Source organism: Triturus cristatus, chromosome 7, assembly GCF_964204655.1.
Source record: "Triturus cristatus chromosome 7, aTriCri1.1, whole genome shotgun sequence".
Classification (NCBI taxonomy): Eukaryota; Metazoa; Chordata; class Amphibia; order Caudata; family Salamandridae; genus Triturus; species Triturus cristatus.
Window position 1 is genome coordinate 1,166,868,656 of NC_140590.1, and position 17,148 is coordinate 1,166,885,803.

Below are 17,148 nucleotides of genomic sequence, written 5' to 3' on the forward strand. Positions count from 1 at the left end.
AAGGACATCCTTCAATTCTTCTCTCAGGGCGATTTCATGACAACAATCGACCTTCAGGATGCTTATTTCCATGTGCCCATAATTCCACGCCACAGGAAGTACTTACGTTTTCGTGTGGGCCACAGGGATTTCCAATTCAAGGTCCTGCCCTTCGGCCTCCGCTCAGCTCCACGGGTCTTCACAAAGATCCTGGCTCCGGTGGTGGCTTATTTGAGACTGACAGGGATACAAATATGCCCGTACTTGGACGATTGCCTCATCAAATCCCAATCATCCCACCAAGCGGCCCTCGATACTCAGCGCTGCCTCAATCTGTTTCAGTCTCTAGGCTTGTCGATCAACTTGCAAAAGTCTCAGCTTAAACCAGCTCTGTGCAAGACCTTTCTGGGCGCGACCATCGACACGAACACTGCTATGGCCTTTGCCTCTGCGGAACGTCAAGCCCGAATTCGACAGCTTGCAAGCTCCATCGCAGCAAAACAGTCAGCTTCAGTCCGCACATTAAAGTCTTTTCTGGGGATGGCGTCCTCATGTATCGCTTTGATCCCCAATTGCAGACTGAGGAGTCGTGCCATTCAGGAGGAATTGGACAAGCAGTGGCGTCAAGTCTCCGGTTCCTTCAACGACCAGCTCGTGGTAACATCCCGCATGGCTCACGCGCTGCATTGGTGGGCCCGTCCTTCCAACATCGCAGCAGGAACATCTTTTCTAACAACAGCCCCAGAGCTCGTTCTTACCACGGACGCATCCATGGAAGGCTGGGGCGGACATCTTCAAGATTTATCCATCAAGGGCAAGTGGACAGCAGCTCAGCGTTTCTGGCACATCAACAGATTGGAGCTGATGGCCATTTTCTTGGCGCTGAAGTCCTTCCGTCTCCAGCTCCAAGGGGAGTCGGTCCTCATTCAGACGGACAACACCACCTGCATGCACTACCTGAACAAGCAGAGCGGGACAAGATCTCCACTGCTTTCACGTCTGGCTCAGAGGATTTGGAGTTGGGCCATAGCCCATCGGATTACGCTACAGGCAGTCCATCTGCCCGGCATTTCCAATATTCTGGCGGATGCACTCAGTCGGTCAACGTCATCGACCCACGAGTGGGAGTTACATCAGCCGACTCTGGACTTTGTCTTCAGCTGTTGGGGTCGTCCGAGTATCGACCTGTTTGCAACCCCTCAGAATTCCAAATGCCAGTCCTACGCAAGCTGGTTTCCCCACAAAGGATCGTGCGGAAATGCCTTTTCGAAAAATTGGTACAGGATATTTGCGTACACTTTTTCGCCGATCCCTCTGATTCCTCGAGTGTTGCGGAAGATGCGGCAACAACCATGCCAGATACTCCTCATAGCTCCACGGTGGCCTCGGCAGGCATGGTTCTCGGAGTTGCTCCTCCTCTCCCAATGCGAACCCATCCTTCTTCTCCCGAGGCCGGATCTGCTAACAATGAACGAAGGACGGATATGCCATCCGAATCCCAGTTCACTCAGCTTGTCAGCTTGGAACCTGAGCACCTTGAATTTGCTCATTTGAACATTCCGCCAGCCTGCAGGGAGGTGTTAGCTAGGGCAAGGGCGCCCTCCACAGTGAAGACTTATAAGCTAAAGTGGAAGCGATTTTGTCTTTGGTGTGCGTCCGCTCACATTCATCCAGTGCACGCCTCCCCTGAACACATTCTGCCGTTCTTCCTGCAGTTAGCACAGTCCGGACTGTCACACTCTACCTTAAAGGTCTTTCTAGCGGCAATATTTCGCTTTCGACAGGATGGCTCGTTCTCTCTCTATTCATCTAGAGTAATACAACGATTTTTCAAGGGCGTCTTCCGAATGTTCCCGCCCATTCGGCGACCTCCACCCACGTGGCGTCTAAACATCGTATTGGCTCAGCTCATGAAGGCGCCCTTTGAGCCAATCCACTCGGCGGATTTCAAATTCTTAACTTGGAAAGTGGCCCTCCTCCTTGCTCTGACTTCCTCCCGCAGAGTCAGTGACATCCACGCCTTTACAGTACAACCTCCGTTTCTTCAATTCAGATCGGACTGCGTTATTCTCCGCACTAATCCGGCTTTCATGCCTAAAGTGCCATCCGATTTCCATCTCAATGAACCAGTAATCTTAAAGACCTTTTTCCCCGCATCCGCAGTCCCCGGCGGAGCAGAGTTTACACTCTCTGGACTTGAAGAGATGTCTGAAATTTTACATTAGGAGAACGCAATCCTTTCGCAAATCGGATCGGCTATTTGTGGCCTACGGACGCACTTGTAAAGGACAGTCGGTTACCAAGCCCCCGATTGCCCGTTGGGTTTCTTCAGCAATCTCCTTTTGCCATCAAAGGGCTGGCAAGCCTCTTTCTTCTGGAGTAAGGGCTCATTCAACAAGAGCCATGTCATCTTCCACTGCTCTGTTCGCTGGTGTACCCATCCACCAGATTTGCCGGGCAGCTACGTGGTCCAGCAGGCACACGTTCACGAAGCACTACTGCCTGGAATCGATTAATGAAGCGGACACGGCTGTGGGACAAGCAGTTCTACGGAATCTGTTTAAATAAGGTGAGCCTCTGCTACTTCCCTCCTCCTTGGGAATTCTTTATTGCGTATTAAATACATTGTCATTGTATTTCAGGCAATATTATTATTACGGCCTTCTCCAAGGCTGCTGCTTACTGCTCACTATTCTATTCAAGCATGTGAATCTATGAAAGACACCCCAAATACTGGAGAAGAATAAATGTTACTTACCTGTAAACTGTGGTTCTCCAGTATTGGTGTCTTTCATAGATTCACATGCGACCCACTCTCCTCCCCTCAGAGGCTCTCTTCTCCTCCTTCGGCTCTGTTGTTACTCTAGTGCTCGAAAATCTGAGGACCTGAGCCTCTGAGGAGAAGGTTCTAGATGGTGCTTGCGCCTGATTGGCTGGAGTTTGGACTATAAAACGACATTGATATGTCAGTAAAGTGATTCTTTTTCTCAATGCTTTCCTATGTGTCAATACTATCCTATGGTATTTTCCCTTGATATGTTAGTTCTGAAATGTATATAAAGTTTATTTGGATATGTATATGCTATTATGTGGTTATGTATGTTTATGTATATACATGACACTTATTGCTTTTTATATACCGTGGGACTCCCACTTCGACGACTGGGAATATTCAAGCATGTGAATCTATGAAAGACACCAATACTGGAGAACCACAGTTTACAGGTAAGTAACATTTGTTCTTTTGCACAGCCCCAGTTTGGCAACTCCATCTCAAAAGCAGAGTTCGGATTATGGATTGTATGATGCGTCCAGCTTTGTTATAAAAACACACACACACACACACACTGCATAACTAACCAAGAGCACATTCAGCATGCAATAAGGGAGCAACAATGGCATTCTTAGGTAATTTTCCAGTATCGGAGAACAAGTACTGCTTTTTGGACATCCATACCCATCAAGAAGCACTAATAGGGCAAACCGTACAATACATTGTTCGAGGTCTTCTGGCTCTGATTGCAAGATGCAGATTTAGGGTTTAAGCTACTACTCATTGATATATGCCCAGCATGTGATTTGCAGCTACACTATGACAGTAGGTTTGCCGCCTGTAGATTCATGTGTGCCCTACCCACCTACCTAGATGCAAGCTCTAGGCAAAACCTTTCAACATTCTACTTTGTTTCCTCTCCTATTTGCGTAATACACAGACCCTATAACACCATTTCACTAGTAGCAAGCATTGGAGATGTCAATAGGTCTCGCCTTATGGACCTATTGGTGTTGCCTATGCTATGCACCAATGCTGTACAGCATTGTCGAACAAAAACAAAAGTGTAATGACATTGCCCCTATTGTGACATTCCATGCATGGCTGTGCCAACAGAATGATGCAGGCACCTTTTTATTTTTTTATTTACAGATTTAAGATGGCAGACACCAATTAGAGTACCAAATAAAAAATGTATATGCTTGCGAGGAGTTGGGAAGCATGGGAGGTATGCATATATTAAAAAATAAAGCCAGATGAGGGGGAAGCATCATGAAGTGCAGGTTGGTCAGTGTTCAAGGAGGAGGCAAACAGCACAAAACGTGGAGAGCACTAGAAAAAGCATGCACTCTCATGGAGTGTTAAAAGAAATAGAAAAAACTGTTCCCTAAATGTAAACAGTGGGTGAATACTAGTCCGCCAAGAAAGGATAGCTAACAAGCAAGCAAATGTAAGTGACAATTTACCTATCCAGTGGTAAGCCCACTGTAGGAATATGCAACAAGACAGATTGGTACTGTCTGTTAGGAGAGACCTAAAACACAATGAGGTTGGAGCGGTGTCCTGGTGCACTGTGGATTTCAGGAGAGGTAATGAGGGCCCTTGAAACTAAAAGTGCTCTTTGAAGAAAAAGAATTTGTACCGTTCCAAGCCCAACATTAAATGGAATGGAATGTGCACATCATGTGAATCTAAAGTCTGCAGACGGATTGTTACCAGTAAGTAACATTTTCTTTTTATCACAAAGTCCATCTGTTCTTCCAATTGGCTTGTCAGTTGCTTATGCTGGCAATTCAGCCTCTAAAACCACGTCAGTTACTTGTTGAAAAGTCTCATGCTTTCTGAAGTGTTAAGCAGTCGATGCAGCTTCTGAAGAGGTAAATGTTAACATCTATTTATTTGTGTCTGTAGCAGGAGGTACTGTATTTGACAGGAAGTAATAGGTTACCATAGTGCATTATGTGTTGCTTGTTCTTAGTCCACCTTCCTTGACCCACTAACCTCTTTTATTTCCTGTATTTCATGAGTGTAAATCCAGATTTTAGAAAATGATAAGTAATCAAAATGGAGCTCAGCTACGCCTGGGACAGTCACATGCTTTACATAAGCCACTGATATTTGAAGGCTCTCTATGTTAAGTTAGCTTGCATATTGTTGTTGTGGCCTTGTTAAATGCTTTCTGGAAAGTATGTGTCGACTGCATTCTGCATTCTTTGATGTTCTTGGCAATGAGTCAAAGGAAAATCCAAGAGTGGGTACCATTTCTAGAACTGAATTTATTAGCACTAGTACATTTCCAAGATATGAAATTGTGGCCCATTCGCTTATAAACCATTAGCACGAATAGCTGAGTACTTAAAATGAGGCAGGTTGTTAGTGTGCGAGTTTTAAGTAGCATTGCTACCACTGCCTATTTCTTTTTTTGTGGGAAAACACATTCATAGTTCCTCACTGAAGAGTAATTGGCAATCACTCTGCTTTCTGATCACCTAAAATCAGATGGTGTAATTAAACTTGGACCTAAAGAAAGTTTGCAGCATTAAATAACTTAGCAAAAGAAAAACCTGTAGCTATTATGACAGGCTCACGCAGCACTTAGGTAGTTGACCAGTATACCACACATCTTGAATGCATTCGAAGCAAATGCTGTAAAAGAAAGTGTCTTTGTCAGAATCTTTAAAGGGGCGATTAAAATCAACACAGCTTTGGGAATCCATGATTCCCAAAGTTTGATATGAAATGGCACACTCACAGCAATAGTGGGTTTGTTTCTAAATAGAGTGCTTCTGAAAGAGAATCATTAACTTATCACAATCCTTATTTTTTTCTTAAAATATGGTTTTAGGTAGATCCCAGCATGTGCATACTTTGATCTACATAGCTGTGTTACTTGGATAAATATATTGATTTAAACATTGTTTTGAAGCACTCTTCTGAACTTGTTGCTTTGGTCACAATTCACTATTGTCCTTTTCTTTGTTGGCTCATCTCAGGAAATGTGGATTAAGATTAACTGCAAATCTTTGGATCTGTGATCTAATACAGTGTCTGTTCATAATTGCCAGCACATGGAAATACTAAAGATATCCAATTTAGCAACCAGTGGTCTCTAGTAGGGTGTTAGACCGTCCCCTCCAGGAACAGCAGGAATGGTGACCAGAGCACTACTGAAGAGCTGGTATTAATCTTTATAACTTTTCCATCTTCAGGAGTTTCAATGGTTGCACCACAGAGAAGAAGGCTTGTGACAATTCCTTGGCCAGATGTGACTCCCGCACATTAGGTAGCCACTTATGATGAGGATTTCAAATTATGCCAAAACATGTAATGTAATCTTACGGCAACATAGGTTTTTTTTCTACTCTCCTGGTGGTAAATTGACAAGATAAGCAATCCATAGTGGCCCAAAGCATTAGATAGGTTTATGTTCTTTGCAGATTCATCTAGGCATACTCCCTCCTACCCAAGACCTATTGGTCTTTGCCAATCTTTTAATTTTCTGATTCGCATATGGACATGGATCTGCAGCATTGCCTCTAGTGTGTTTTTGAGCACTTGCTGTATAGCAACAGTTCCATCGAGGGTCCTTGTTAAGGGACTCTACAACAGCATGGAGGTCTTTAAATTCCTCTATACTTCCTATTACTTAGCTGTACTCCGAGTGTTCTGCCTTTCTGATTTAATTACAGAACAATGTCTTTTTTCACTTACTAAATTCATGACCGAGTAATTTTGAGACCTGGCCAGTTCATCTTCACTGCTGTAATCTTTGTGTCTTTCAGGCTTCAAAATCATTGACCCTCCACACTTCTGTATGCCCACTGCTGCCTATGCAAGGGGTACTTCCTCCGTCCGTGTGATTGCCCTGTCCCTTCCTTCTTAGTTGTGGGAGTACCGTCTCTCTCCAAATCATGGTGTTGAATATGACATAGATCCTTCGTTCCAAAAATGCCTTCAAGTTTGTATGTTGTTTCAAGGAAGTTTTCATAGTTATAATCTCTCAAATTCTTCCCTTTTTTTTGTTGCCCTCATTAGCCTCTTACAGGTAAGTGTAGCATATATCACCCGTAGTTGTCCTAAGACCTTCCCAGTCCAGTGTATGTGAACTTAACTGAGCCTCTGTATTTTCCCATGAAAATGTTTTCTCTTCCAATGGAACAGTGTATATTATTTCCTGCACGTTAAGCTCATCACTGCCCTACCTCACCCCCAACCACAAGGTTAAAGTGTCAGACCCCCCACACTTCCAGCACTCTCCGTCCCCCCAACCCCCTCTCACCCCCAGACCCACTGTGTCCTGATCCTTCCTCACACTAAACTTTGATGAAGCAATTGCCGTTGGTATCCCTCAGCTCATATCCATGCAACTGCTAAAGTTTGTGAAGTAACTTAGCATTCACAGACGAGCGACACAAAGACCTAGGGGCAGTGTCTATTTGAACATGCACCTTGGGGCACATGGATGACCTGTAAGGAGTTTTTCATAGGGGATTCGGTCGGAGAGCCATAAAAATAGCTGACACCGTAAATTGCTTTTTCTCTTTCAGATTGAACAAAACTGAATTCAGCTTGGAAGAAATTTACACAAATAAGAACTACAGAACACCAACAGAGAAAAGGTACAGCATGTGCGGCGATTGGGAGTAAGGGAGTGCACAATGGAGGGTGACACTGTGTGTTCTGATATAATGTGAAACATTTATAAAAATCCTCTTTTGTGTGTGCTGGATAATCCCACTGAGCTCTTATCCACAAAGTCGACCTTCATTCTCAGACCAAATGCTTTTTGAAGTGAACTGTGAGCTATCCTAGTCAATGTAATTAATCCTCTTTTTCTCAGTTGGGATTTTTAGGTTGAAGGCTAAATCCAGACAATAAGAGGGTGTGCATTTGTTTAAAAGTGATACCTTTTGGCTGTCTGCTATTACCAAACAATGGGGTATGTTTACACCTATCAAGTGGATCTGAAATTGTTTCTAAATAGAGTGCTTCTGAAAGAGAATCATTAACTTGTATGCAGCCACCACCGCGTATACTTTCAAAAGTAGTGTACCCCTGAATCGCCTTACTCTGATGTGCACTATCAGTTTTTCTGCTGCACATTTTAGAGTGGAACTTGTTGTTTGAGGCATGTGTGACTGTAGATACACATGCTTTCCCTTGCATACTCCTGCCGTCTAGTGTTGGGTCCGGATTTTTACAAGTTGTGTTTCTTCAAAGAAGTCTTTAGAGGCACGATGTAAGGTGATTCCTCTGCTTGGTAATAGGGTGCATGGGCACCGACTGCATTGTTAGGTTATTGTCTTTCTGCCTTCAGGTTTGGACGTGTACTACGACGCTCCGATTCAAGACTGTTTTCAAAATCCTTTCGGTGCGTAATCCACTCTACCCTTGTCTCTATTGTTTTCAAATGCATTTTCCATCCCTCACGTGTCGAAGCTCGGAAGAATTTCACTTGTCGGGTCAGAACACTCCGATTGCGGGATTCGAGCCCGTCCGGGCTACCTTACACTCATTCGACTCTATCAATGATACTCTGCCGATGGAACTGACATCATTTCGGTTCTGCTCTAGATCGACTTTAACGCAGTCTGCAATTTGTGAGCAGATGATCTTCCACCGTGTCAAGCTGCCGTAAGTACTGAAAGCCCTTACCTTCGGCTCCGATTAAACAAAAGGCTTCCGGGCCACCACTGCCATCCGGCCTTGGTAGGCACCAAGAATCCGCTTTGGCTATCCTGCTCTTGGGCTCGGCACTGAATGCTTATACGAAGCCTTCCGGCTTCGCACGGAGATAACACATCTTCAACTTCCACTCCATCGTTTCCAAAAGTGAAATCGACTTCGGTTCCGAAACCTTCGCCACTGAAACAGAAATCGACACCCACAACACTTCTTGAGCCACTTTTAAAGACAATACAGGAAAGATTCGATCCAAAACAAAAGAGGATCCATATACACCGAGAGACTGGCCGCCTTATCACAAAAACTGTGTCAGTATCATCATCTAAGAGGCAAGCCTCTTTCCAACAGGACATTGATCTTCCAATACCTTTAATAAAGAAGAAAAGGGACACAGCTACCAGTCCCATGCACCATTCTCGATCTCATACACCACCACCTCCATCACCTGCTAAAGAATCCAAACATATAAATGCGTCAGCCAAATGAGGTGCTGCACACTCTGCCAATCGTTGTCGTATTGCAAATACAGAAGTACTCAGCCAAGTATGACAGAGCTCACTGGGATGATGAAGTGAAGGAACTACTTCAATATCTCCCAGAGGGGCATAAAAAGAAGGGACAAGAATTGGTGCAGGTAGGAAAAATAATTTCCAACTCCTCCATTAGATGCACACTGGACTCGTATTGAGAAGTAACCTTCTATGGAGGCATGCCTTGCTGTGTATCTCTGGTTTTAAGCCAAAAGTCCAGCAAACTTTATTAAACAGCCCACAAATAGATTAGGCCGTAGAGCAGATGAAAAAGATACTGAAGTTGCCAATCCATGGGAGCACTTAGAACACTTAATAATAGAGGCTCCTTTTGTCACTCCTCTTATAGAGCCGGTTCCAAAACCACTTCCACGGATGCCTCCACATCTTCCTACTGGCCACAAACTCAATCCTTCCCATCTGGAGGATATTTTAGGGGCAATTACAGGGGTAAGAACTCCAAAGGTCGGGGCAAAGGTACACCAACCTCTAACGCCCTATCCAGCAACAAGCAGTGACTCACTTATCATCCCCCCGATCATCCTACACCTGTCGATGGCAGACTACAACAGTTCCTTCCCACCTGGCAGTCAATAACATTAGACAGGTGGCTATCCAACATGGTTATTACCTGTAGCTCATCAGCAATCCTCCCAATATTCCACCTCGCACCCACAGGCCCTCTCTGGAACATCAACAACTGCTCAAACAGGAAGTGCAAGCTCTATTACTTAAAGGAGATATAGATCCAGTTACTATACAACATCAAGGGTCAGGGTTTTATTTCCTGTACTTGACTTATCCCCAAAAAGGATGACTCCCTATGGCTTATGTTAGATCTAAGGCCTCTAAATCACTACATATTATCAGAACACTTCCATATGATCACACTTCAACAAGTGCTTCCACTTCTACAGCAAGGCGACTTCATGTCAGCACTAGACTTAAAGGATGCGTACTGTCACATCCCTATTCACCCAGCACATCACAAATATCTCAGATTTGACATAGCAGGGAAACAATTCAAAGTCCTTCCATTCGGAGTCACCACTGCATCCAGAGTGTTCACCAAATGCTTAGCAGTGGTAGCTGTGCATTTACGAAGACAAAACATTCATGTCTTCCCATATTTGGAAGACTGGCTTATCAAGGCCAATGCACACCTAAGTCGTAAACACACTCAAATTACCATAAATCTTCTGCATCAGCTGGGATTCACTATCAATACCCAAAAATCTCCTCTTCAACCTTCATAGCTGCAACCATATCTAGGAGCTATGCTGAACATTCAAGTAGGTCTAGCCTATCCAACTGCAGCCAGGATTCAACATTTTCAAACTCTGCAACCACAGTTTCAACCCAATCAATACTACAGTCAAAACTTTCCTGTGTCTTCTGAGGATGATGGCATCATGCATTGCCATAGTAACTCTTGCAAGACTAAACATGTGTCCTCTACAGGAATGTTTAGCATGACAGTGGACTCAATCGTTGGATCGACTTGACAATCTAGTGTTCGTAGACAGCCACACATCACTCTCTGCAGTGGTGGAACACACAAAACATGTTAAAAAGGCCGCTTTTAATCTACCCTGTTCCACAGACACTATCACAGCCATGTACCATGTACAAAAACGGCCGGGGACACACTTTCTACAGCTGTCACGCCTCTCTGACTATTTGACATTGGGCAATAAATCACAGAATCAATCTTTTAGCCGAACATCTCCCAGGAACAGACTGCCGACCTCCTGAACAGTGGGGGTTCCACTAATAGACCACTTAGCGACAAATTTTAACTTTGATAAGGGCGCAACATTTAATTTAACAGAAATGTGGAAGGATACTTGCATTGCCCCGGGTCCTTGCAACCCACGATATGCCGCTGACCACACACATTTACCAAACACTGTTGCATAGATGTTTTAGCACGCTAACAAGCTAATGTAGGACAGGCAGTGCTACGTATACTTTTTCAAACAACTGCTGCATCCACGGGCTCTGCTATACAATCTGTGCAAAGCATGTGTATCTACAGCCACACATGCTGCATTCTTTTTTATTTAATATTAATCTTTATTAAGCATTTTCCAACATAACAATACCCCCTCAGAACCCCCCCCTTCCCGCCCCACCCCTCAATCAGTGACTAAGCCACATGGATACAACGGTTCATAATGTTCACCGGGATATACAAGTACAAGATTGGGCTTAATCCGCAGGCGATAGACAACCTGGTAACGTTTAATCAATAAATAATTCTGGTATATAAAAACAGATATAAACCTCCAAGCATTATTTAAAGTGCAGTGTGCAAAGATAAACACTACGAGACAGGGCTAAAAGTCAGTAGGAGCTTTACATACAGCAACTGTTTTCAGGTGTGAGTAAAGGTGCCCATATTAGCTGTCCTTTTTTTAAAAAAATTATTTTTCTTTTTAAAGCCTTAGAGCCTTTCCTACAATCGATCGCCTTCTCTATTTTATATACGGCTAATAGGGGGGCAAGCCAGTGTTGAAACTGAGGGGGCTGCGGGTCTAGCCACGCTGAAGCAATTAAAAGTCAAAAAATCATCATAGATAGGGCAAGGAAATAGTCTGTGCCCGGTGTCTGTTTCTATTCCTATACCCGTAACAGAATTCCTTTTGGAGTCAGTGATACTTTTAAATCCAATTTGATAACGAGAAAGTTTTGTATTTAATTTTTTACTGATTCTAAAGATGGACAAGATGCAAACATATGAACGATATCAGCACAGTAAGTGGAACACAGCAGACAATTGGTTCCCGGCCTGAGCCCCACTTTGCGAATCTTGCCGGTGTATAGTACAGCCTAAAACCAGTTTGAGTGTTCGCCTACATTAAAACGATTTAGGATAGGCAAAGGGTCTTTACAAATTCATTTTCAGAGACAGTCAGCTTGTTCTGCCACTTAACACACTGTTTATCCAGATCGTATTTCATTTCATTGTTCTGTGACTGATAAATCGTCCCAATGCGGATTGAATTCTGTGTTATCAAAATGTCAACCAAAACATTTTTTCCAAAACCAGCGGTACCACCCACTTTCCGCTGAAGGTAATCCCAGACTTGTAGGTACTTAAAAAACTCCTTGTTGCTAATACTGAACCTTGCTTTTAGCTTGTCAAATGAGACCAGGCCTACAGGAGAACAAAAAGTACCCAATTTATCTATACCTGCAGAGTACCAAGCTTGCATATAGCCATTGTTAAAAATTTCAGGTAAATTTGGATAATTCTCAATCTGTGTATAAAAGTTTAATCTCCCCAGGCCTAATAGTTTCCAAATAGCGAACCAGGCCTTTTACTTACCTAACAGTGGTTCTATTCCAATTGCCTCAGCAGACAACCCCAGGCCTCTCTATCTATCAATAGTTCATATATAGAAGGAGTAAAGTTGGGAGAAGTCGTTAACGGGGACTAATAAAATCCGGCTATATTGCAACATTGAAGCCCAATAATATAACTTGAGATTGGTAAGAGCCCACACTCCTTTCTCTTTTGGGAGCAAGAGATACCTCAGCGCTCTTCTTGGCTTAGCATAGGCCCATAAAAATCTAGCATCAAACATTTTAAAATATTCGATAGGAAACTCTAAAAGAATTGCTTTAAAAAAAAAAATACAAAATGCCAGCCCCTTCTTTGTTTTCTCAGCAGGGGTTTTAGGTTTAGATTGACAATGGTCTCCACCCTCGAAGAGATAAGAACACCGAGGTATAATGCTTTTTTGGCTACCCTATTATCAACCAGAGTAATATTATCATTGATGATACTTTGTGTCTTCTCTTTTTTTTTTTACTGAGAAGCCTGATATATCCTGAATGCCGATGCTGCGGTCTCTGTGACCTTGATAGCAGCTTCTGGGTTAGACGTCAGCACTGCAACATCATCTGCATATGCCAGAACTTTGGTTTCGTGCCCATGCATAATTATTTGAGGTATAGCAGTGTTTTGCACGAATTTCCTTAGCAGTGGGTCTATATAAAGCGGGAACAGGAGTTGAGAGCAGGGGTACCCTTGTTGAGTTCCATGCGTGATCTTCACAGGTCCTGACGAGCCACCAGAAATACAGACTTTAGAAATAAGGTTATTATATAAGGCCTTAATTCCTTGGACAAATCTTGGGACAAAACCCCTTGAGTACATTGCATGCCATAAAAAGTGTCAGACGACCCTATCAAACGCTTTTTCAGCATCCAACAAAATCAAAGCCATAGGGTCTCCTGACACTTCCGCAGCATCAAAGTGTGAAGTCACCCGCCGAGTGTGAGCAGTGGTGTCCCTTCCTGCCAGAAAACCATGCAGTTGATGTATTACGAGGTTTTTGATAAACTGGGCCAAGCGTCCTGCTAGTACCTTGAAGTATATTTTGGTGTCTACGTTTATCAATGTAATTGCGCGATATGAGCCAAGTTCAACCAGTGACTTATCCTTCTTCAGAAATACAGCTATTTTGGCCACCGAACAGGACTCTGGTAGTGTGTCCCCATTAAAAATATGGTTAAAAAGAGCATGCATTTGAGCTTTCAACTGAGGGGCAAACATTTTTTTTAATTCTGAGGGGTTTGCATCCACACCAGCAACTTTACCCAGAGGGAGACTAGAGATAGTGAGAAAAATATCTTCCCTTAATAGCTCTTCCTCTAAGGTATCTCGTTTGTCTATGGCTAATCTGCTAGCGGGAATTGTATCAAGGAATTCTTTTTGCCCATGACAGTCCCGGTTGGGTTCTCTATACAAGGTTTGATAAAATGCTTGGAACACCTCTCTAATTTCCTTTGCATCAGTGACACTCCTAAGAACAGGATCCTGAATTTCTCTGATCTCGCTGTTGGCGCACCTCTGCCTTGCCCTTACTGCCAACTGGTGTCCAACCTGCTCGCTGCACTCTTAGGTTCTCTCTTTCCAGGTGACATATTTTTCTGCTGTTCGCTCCACAATATCCCTTCTAGTTCTGCCCTTGCAAAAGTTACCATCGTTTGTGCTTCCTTTGTATTCCCTGCTTGTTGTATTACTTTTACTAGATTTTCCTCTGCACTTGCGAGACTATCTTGCTTATTTTTCATCAGCTGTCCATCCTGCTTCCCTTTGTTCAGTGAAAACCTTAGAGTCTCCCCCCCCCCCCCTAAGACAAGTCCTTAACCGTGCAAAGGGAAGCGCTGGCACTGTTCTGTTCAAAGAATATTGGAATCCACCTGCTGATGTGTTTGCAATAATCCTAGTTAGTGAGGAGTGCACGTTCAAAGCTCCATGAACTTAATGGTTTCTCCCACATTCCTTGCAGTTCTAAGACAAGAGGATTATGGTCCGAGAGGAACCCCGGGTATCGATCGATTTGACAGGACATGACAAACTTATTAGACACAAAAAAAAAAAAATCAAGGCGAGCATGCGTGCAATGTGGAGCCAAAAAATAGGTGTACCCATCTCCCGTTAAGTTATTTTAATGCCACACATCCATCAAACCATGGTCTTTACACATTCCTTTCAGGGTTTAAAACACCTTTGGTTTCCTCCCGGTATATGATGATTGCCCTCCTATATCAAACCATCCTGGAAGGTTAATATTCAAATCCCCACATAGAACTATAGGTAAAGGACGCTGCGATAACTCTGTAAATACCTGATTTATAGTAGAGGGATCATCTAATACACTGCCGTAGATTGAGCACAGCGTGAATATACCGCCACATGGGGAATGAAAAACTGCTGCGAGCTCCTTGTGAGGTCCAGGCTACCAATCTATATCCCAGAGAGTTCAAGAAACCCCTCTGTGAAGCTTCAATGTATGTTTCCTGGAGGCAGACAATGTCTGCCCTCAGGAGTTTCAACCCTAGGGAGGTTCTGGCTCTTTTTTAGGATCATTTAGGCTGCATCTATTAATGGTCGCGATTCTAATCTTCTGATTGTCAGTCATTACCTCACTTTACCTAATTTCACCCTGCCTCTTTGAAACTCCGCCTTCAGTATTATGATACCGGTATGACACGCACCTGCTGCCCATTGTCAGATTTCTTGCGTTCTTCTACTTTTTGCCCAGGTCATATAAAGTTCCAGCGCCCTTCCCCCCCTTGCCCAGCCCCCACCGCTTCCCTAACCACTCCACTGAGCAACCAGACTTGGCCTGAATTATGTCATCTGTCAGGACAAATCCCGCTCCCCCCACCCCCTGCCTCATCAAGTACCTTATTATTATTATTTTTTTTAAATCACCTTTTTCCCCTCTTCTTTTCCTCCATCTCCCTTCCTTCCCTTCTTCCATCCCAGTTTTCTCCCTCACCCTCGAACCCGCCCTCACCTGTCTGCGTGCACCCTTTAGTACCTTCCCCTTGTCCTTCCTCTATCCCTCCATCAAGGAACAACCAAAAAAGAGAAAAGAACATTTCAAACACATTTGCTTTCCTTATCTTGTACTTTTAACATTACTTTCCTAAGAATCATACCCCACCCTGCAATTCAGCTAGATATTCTTGGGCCTGAACCTCAGAAAAAAAACTATGGGTGCGCCCTTTAAATATCACTTTTAGCTTTTCCGGATTTTGCAAGTACATTTCTGCACCCAGCTTCTGAAAGGGAGCAAACATCTGCCTTAACCCCCATCTTCACTCCACTGTAGCATAGGCGAAATCTGGACGTGCGAAGAAAGAAACTCCCTCGAATTCCCTTTTTGAGTTAGGGCGTGCTAGATCAAAGATACTAGCCTTAGAAGGAAGTTTCCGAAATAAACCAGTACTGCCCTAGGGTATGCATTGCTGTCTGCCTGTTGCTTCCTAAGGGTTAAGGGAAATCGATGCACCCTCTGTACCTCCCTTTCCCATTCCCAGCCTGAGCGTTTGGGGAATGCTTATTTTAGCAGTTTAATCACATACTCCCTGGAGTTCACTCCCTCTACCCCTCCTGGGATGCCCAGTAGCCTCAAATAGTTTCTTCTCTGCCAGTTCTCGCGCTCCTCCAGCTTCCACATCATGTCAGTGAGTTTAGGGTCCTGAGTAATCCTCAAAGTTTTGAGTTCTGCCACCTCCAGTTCGAGGGTGTCCGTCTGGGCCTCCACATTGGCCATCCTATCCGAGATCTTGGTACAGGTCTGTTGTGTGCAGATTTAGATTCCGTATATAGGTTTCCCGGTTTCTGCCCTTATATAGGTACAATTCACATTGCCCTTATTTGGACATAGAAATACGGCCCTTATTTAGACATTGTCCGTACAAACCAAATACAGGCATGGCCCCCTACATCCGTCCATCCACGTCACAACGACTTCTTGGAAGACCAGGCCCTTAAGCCTTTAGGAATTTCCCACAGCTTGAATATTGATTTCTCCAAGAACTCATTAGGTATGCATGAACATCTATTCCTTAGGTGATGAATGAACCCCTTCCTCTCCCCGACTTTTTCGTAAATACTGGCATTCCTAGACACCTTCAAGGTATAAATATACCAGCACTTGCCCTGGCAAATTGCGGTTCCCGGAGGATTCGATCCAACCCAGACTACGCGGTTCGCCAACGGCAAGTTCTAAAGGAGATCGAGTTCCAGCCTGATGCACTGACCTGACGCTGCCATCCTCCTCGCAGAGAATCCAGCTCCAGTGCTCTCTAACTTCCCTTGCGGGGGTTAGACTATTGAGTCCAGAAAAGAGTGTTCGAGGCATATGAGCTGCAGATTATACACTGTGCATAGATCGCCATCTGGTGTTGGGCCCGGATGTTTGCAGTTTGTTTTTCTTCTTGGACAGTCTTTGGAAGTCACGAGTTCGGTGACTCCTCCTTCGGTCCGTACTGCGCATGGGCTTCGGCTCCATCCTCAGATTGTTTTTTTCCGCCATCGGGCTCGGATGTAATACTTCGTGCTCCGGCTTCGAACCTTTCCAGTTCCTCGTCCATCGATATTCTTCCGACAAAATCATCTTCTTTATCTCTCTCTTCGGCACTTCTTCGATTCCAGGCATCGGCGGCGGCCTTCGGGCCTATCTCGACTCCGGTCTCGGCCGATGGAAAGGACTCCCTTTAAAAAGTGCCCTAAATGTGGGTCTAAATTTCCCCACACCGATTTACATCAGGTGTGCAACCTCTGCCTCTCTCCCGAACACGAGGCCCGAGACTGCCCCGCCTGCAAGTCTTTTCGATCGAAAAAGACTATTCGGGATCGAAGAGCTAGACGCA

At 44.2% G+C, this 17,148-nt stretch overlaps 1 protein-coding gene across 5 annotated transcripts in view; it reads left to right on the forward strand.

Moving 5' to 3' along the window:
• The window catches only part of PRR14 (proline rich 14), a 593,350-nt gene that overhangs the window by 528,001 nt on the left and 48,201 nt on the right, over positions 1-17,148 (forward strand). For all 5 annotated transcript variants that reach the window (XM_085618443.1, XM_085618444.1, XM_085618442.1 and 2 more), the window contains one exon: positions 7,300-7,371. In XM_085618443.1, the coding sequence (XP_085474569.1) occupies positions 7,300-7,371 (72 nt within the window). The remainder of the gene's footprint in view (positions 1-7,299; positions 7,372-17,148) is intronic.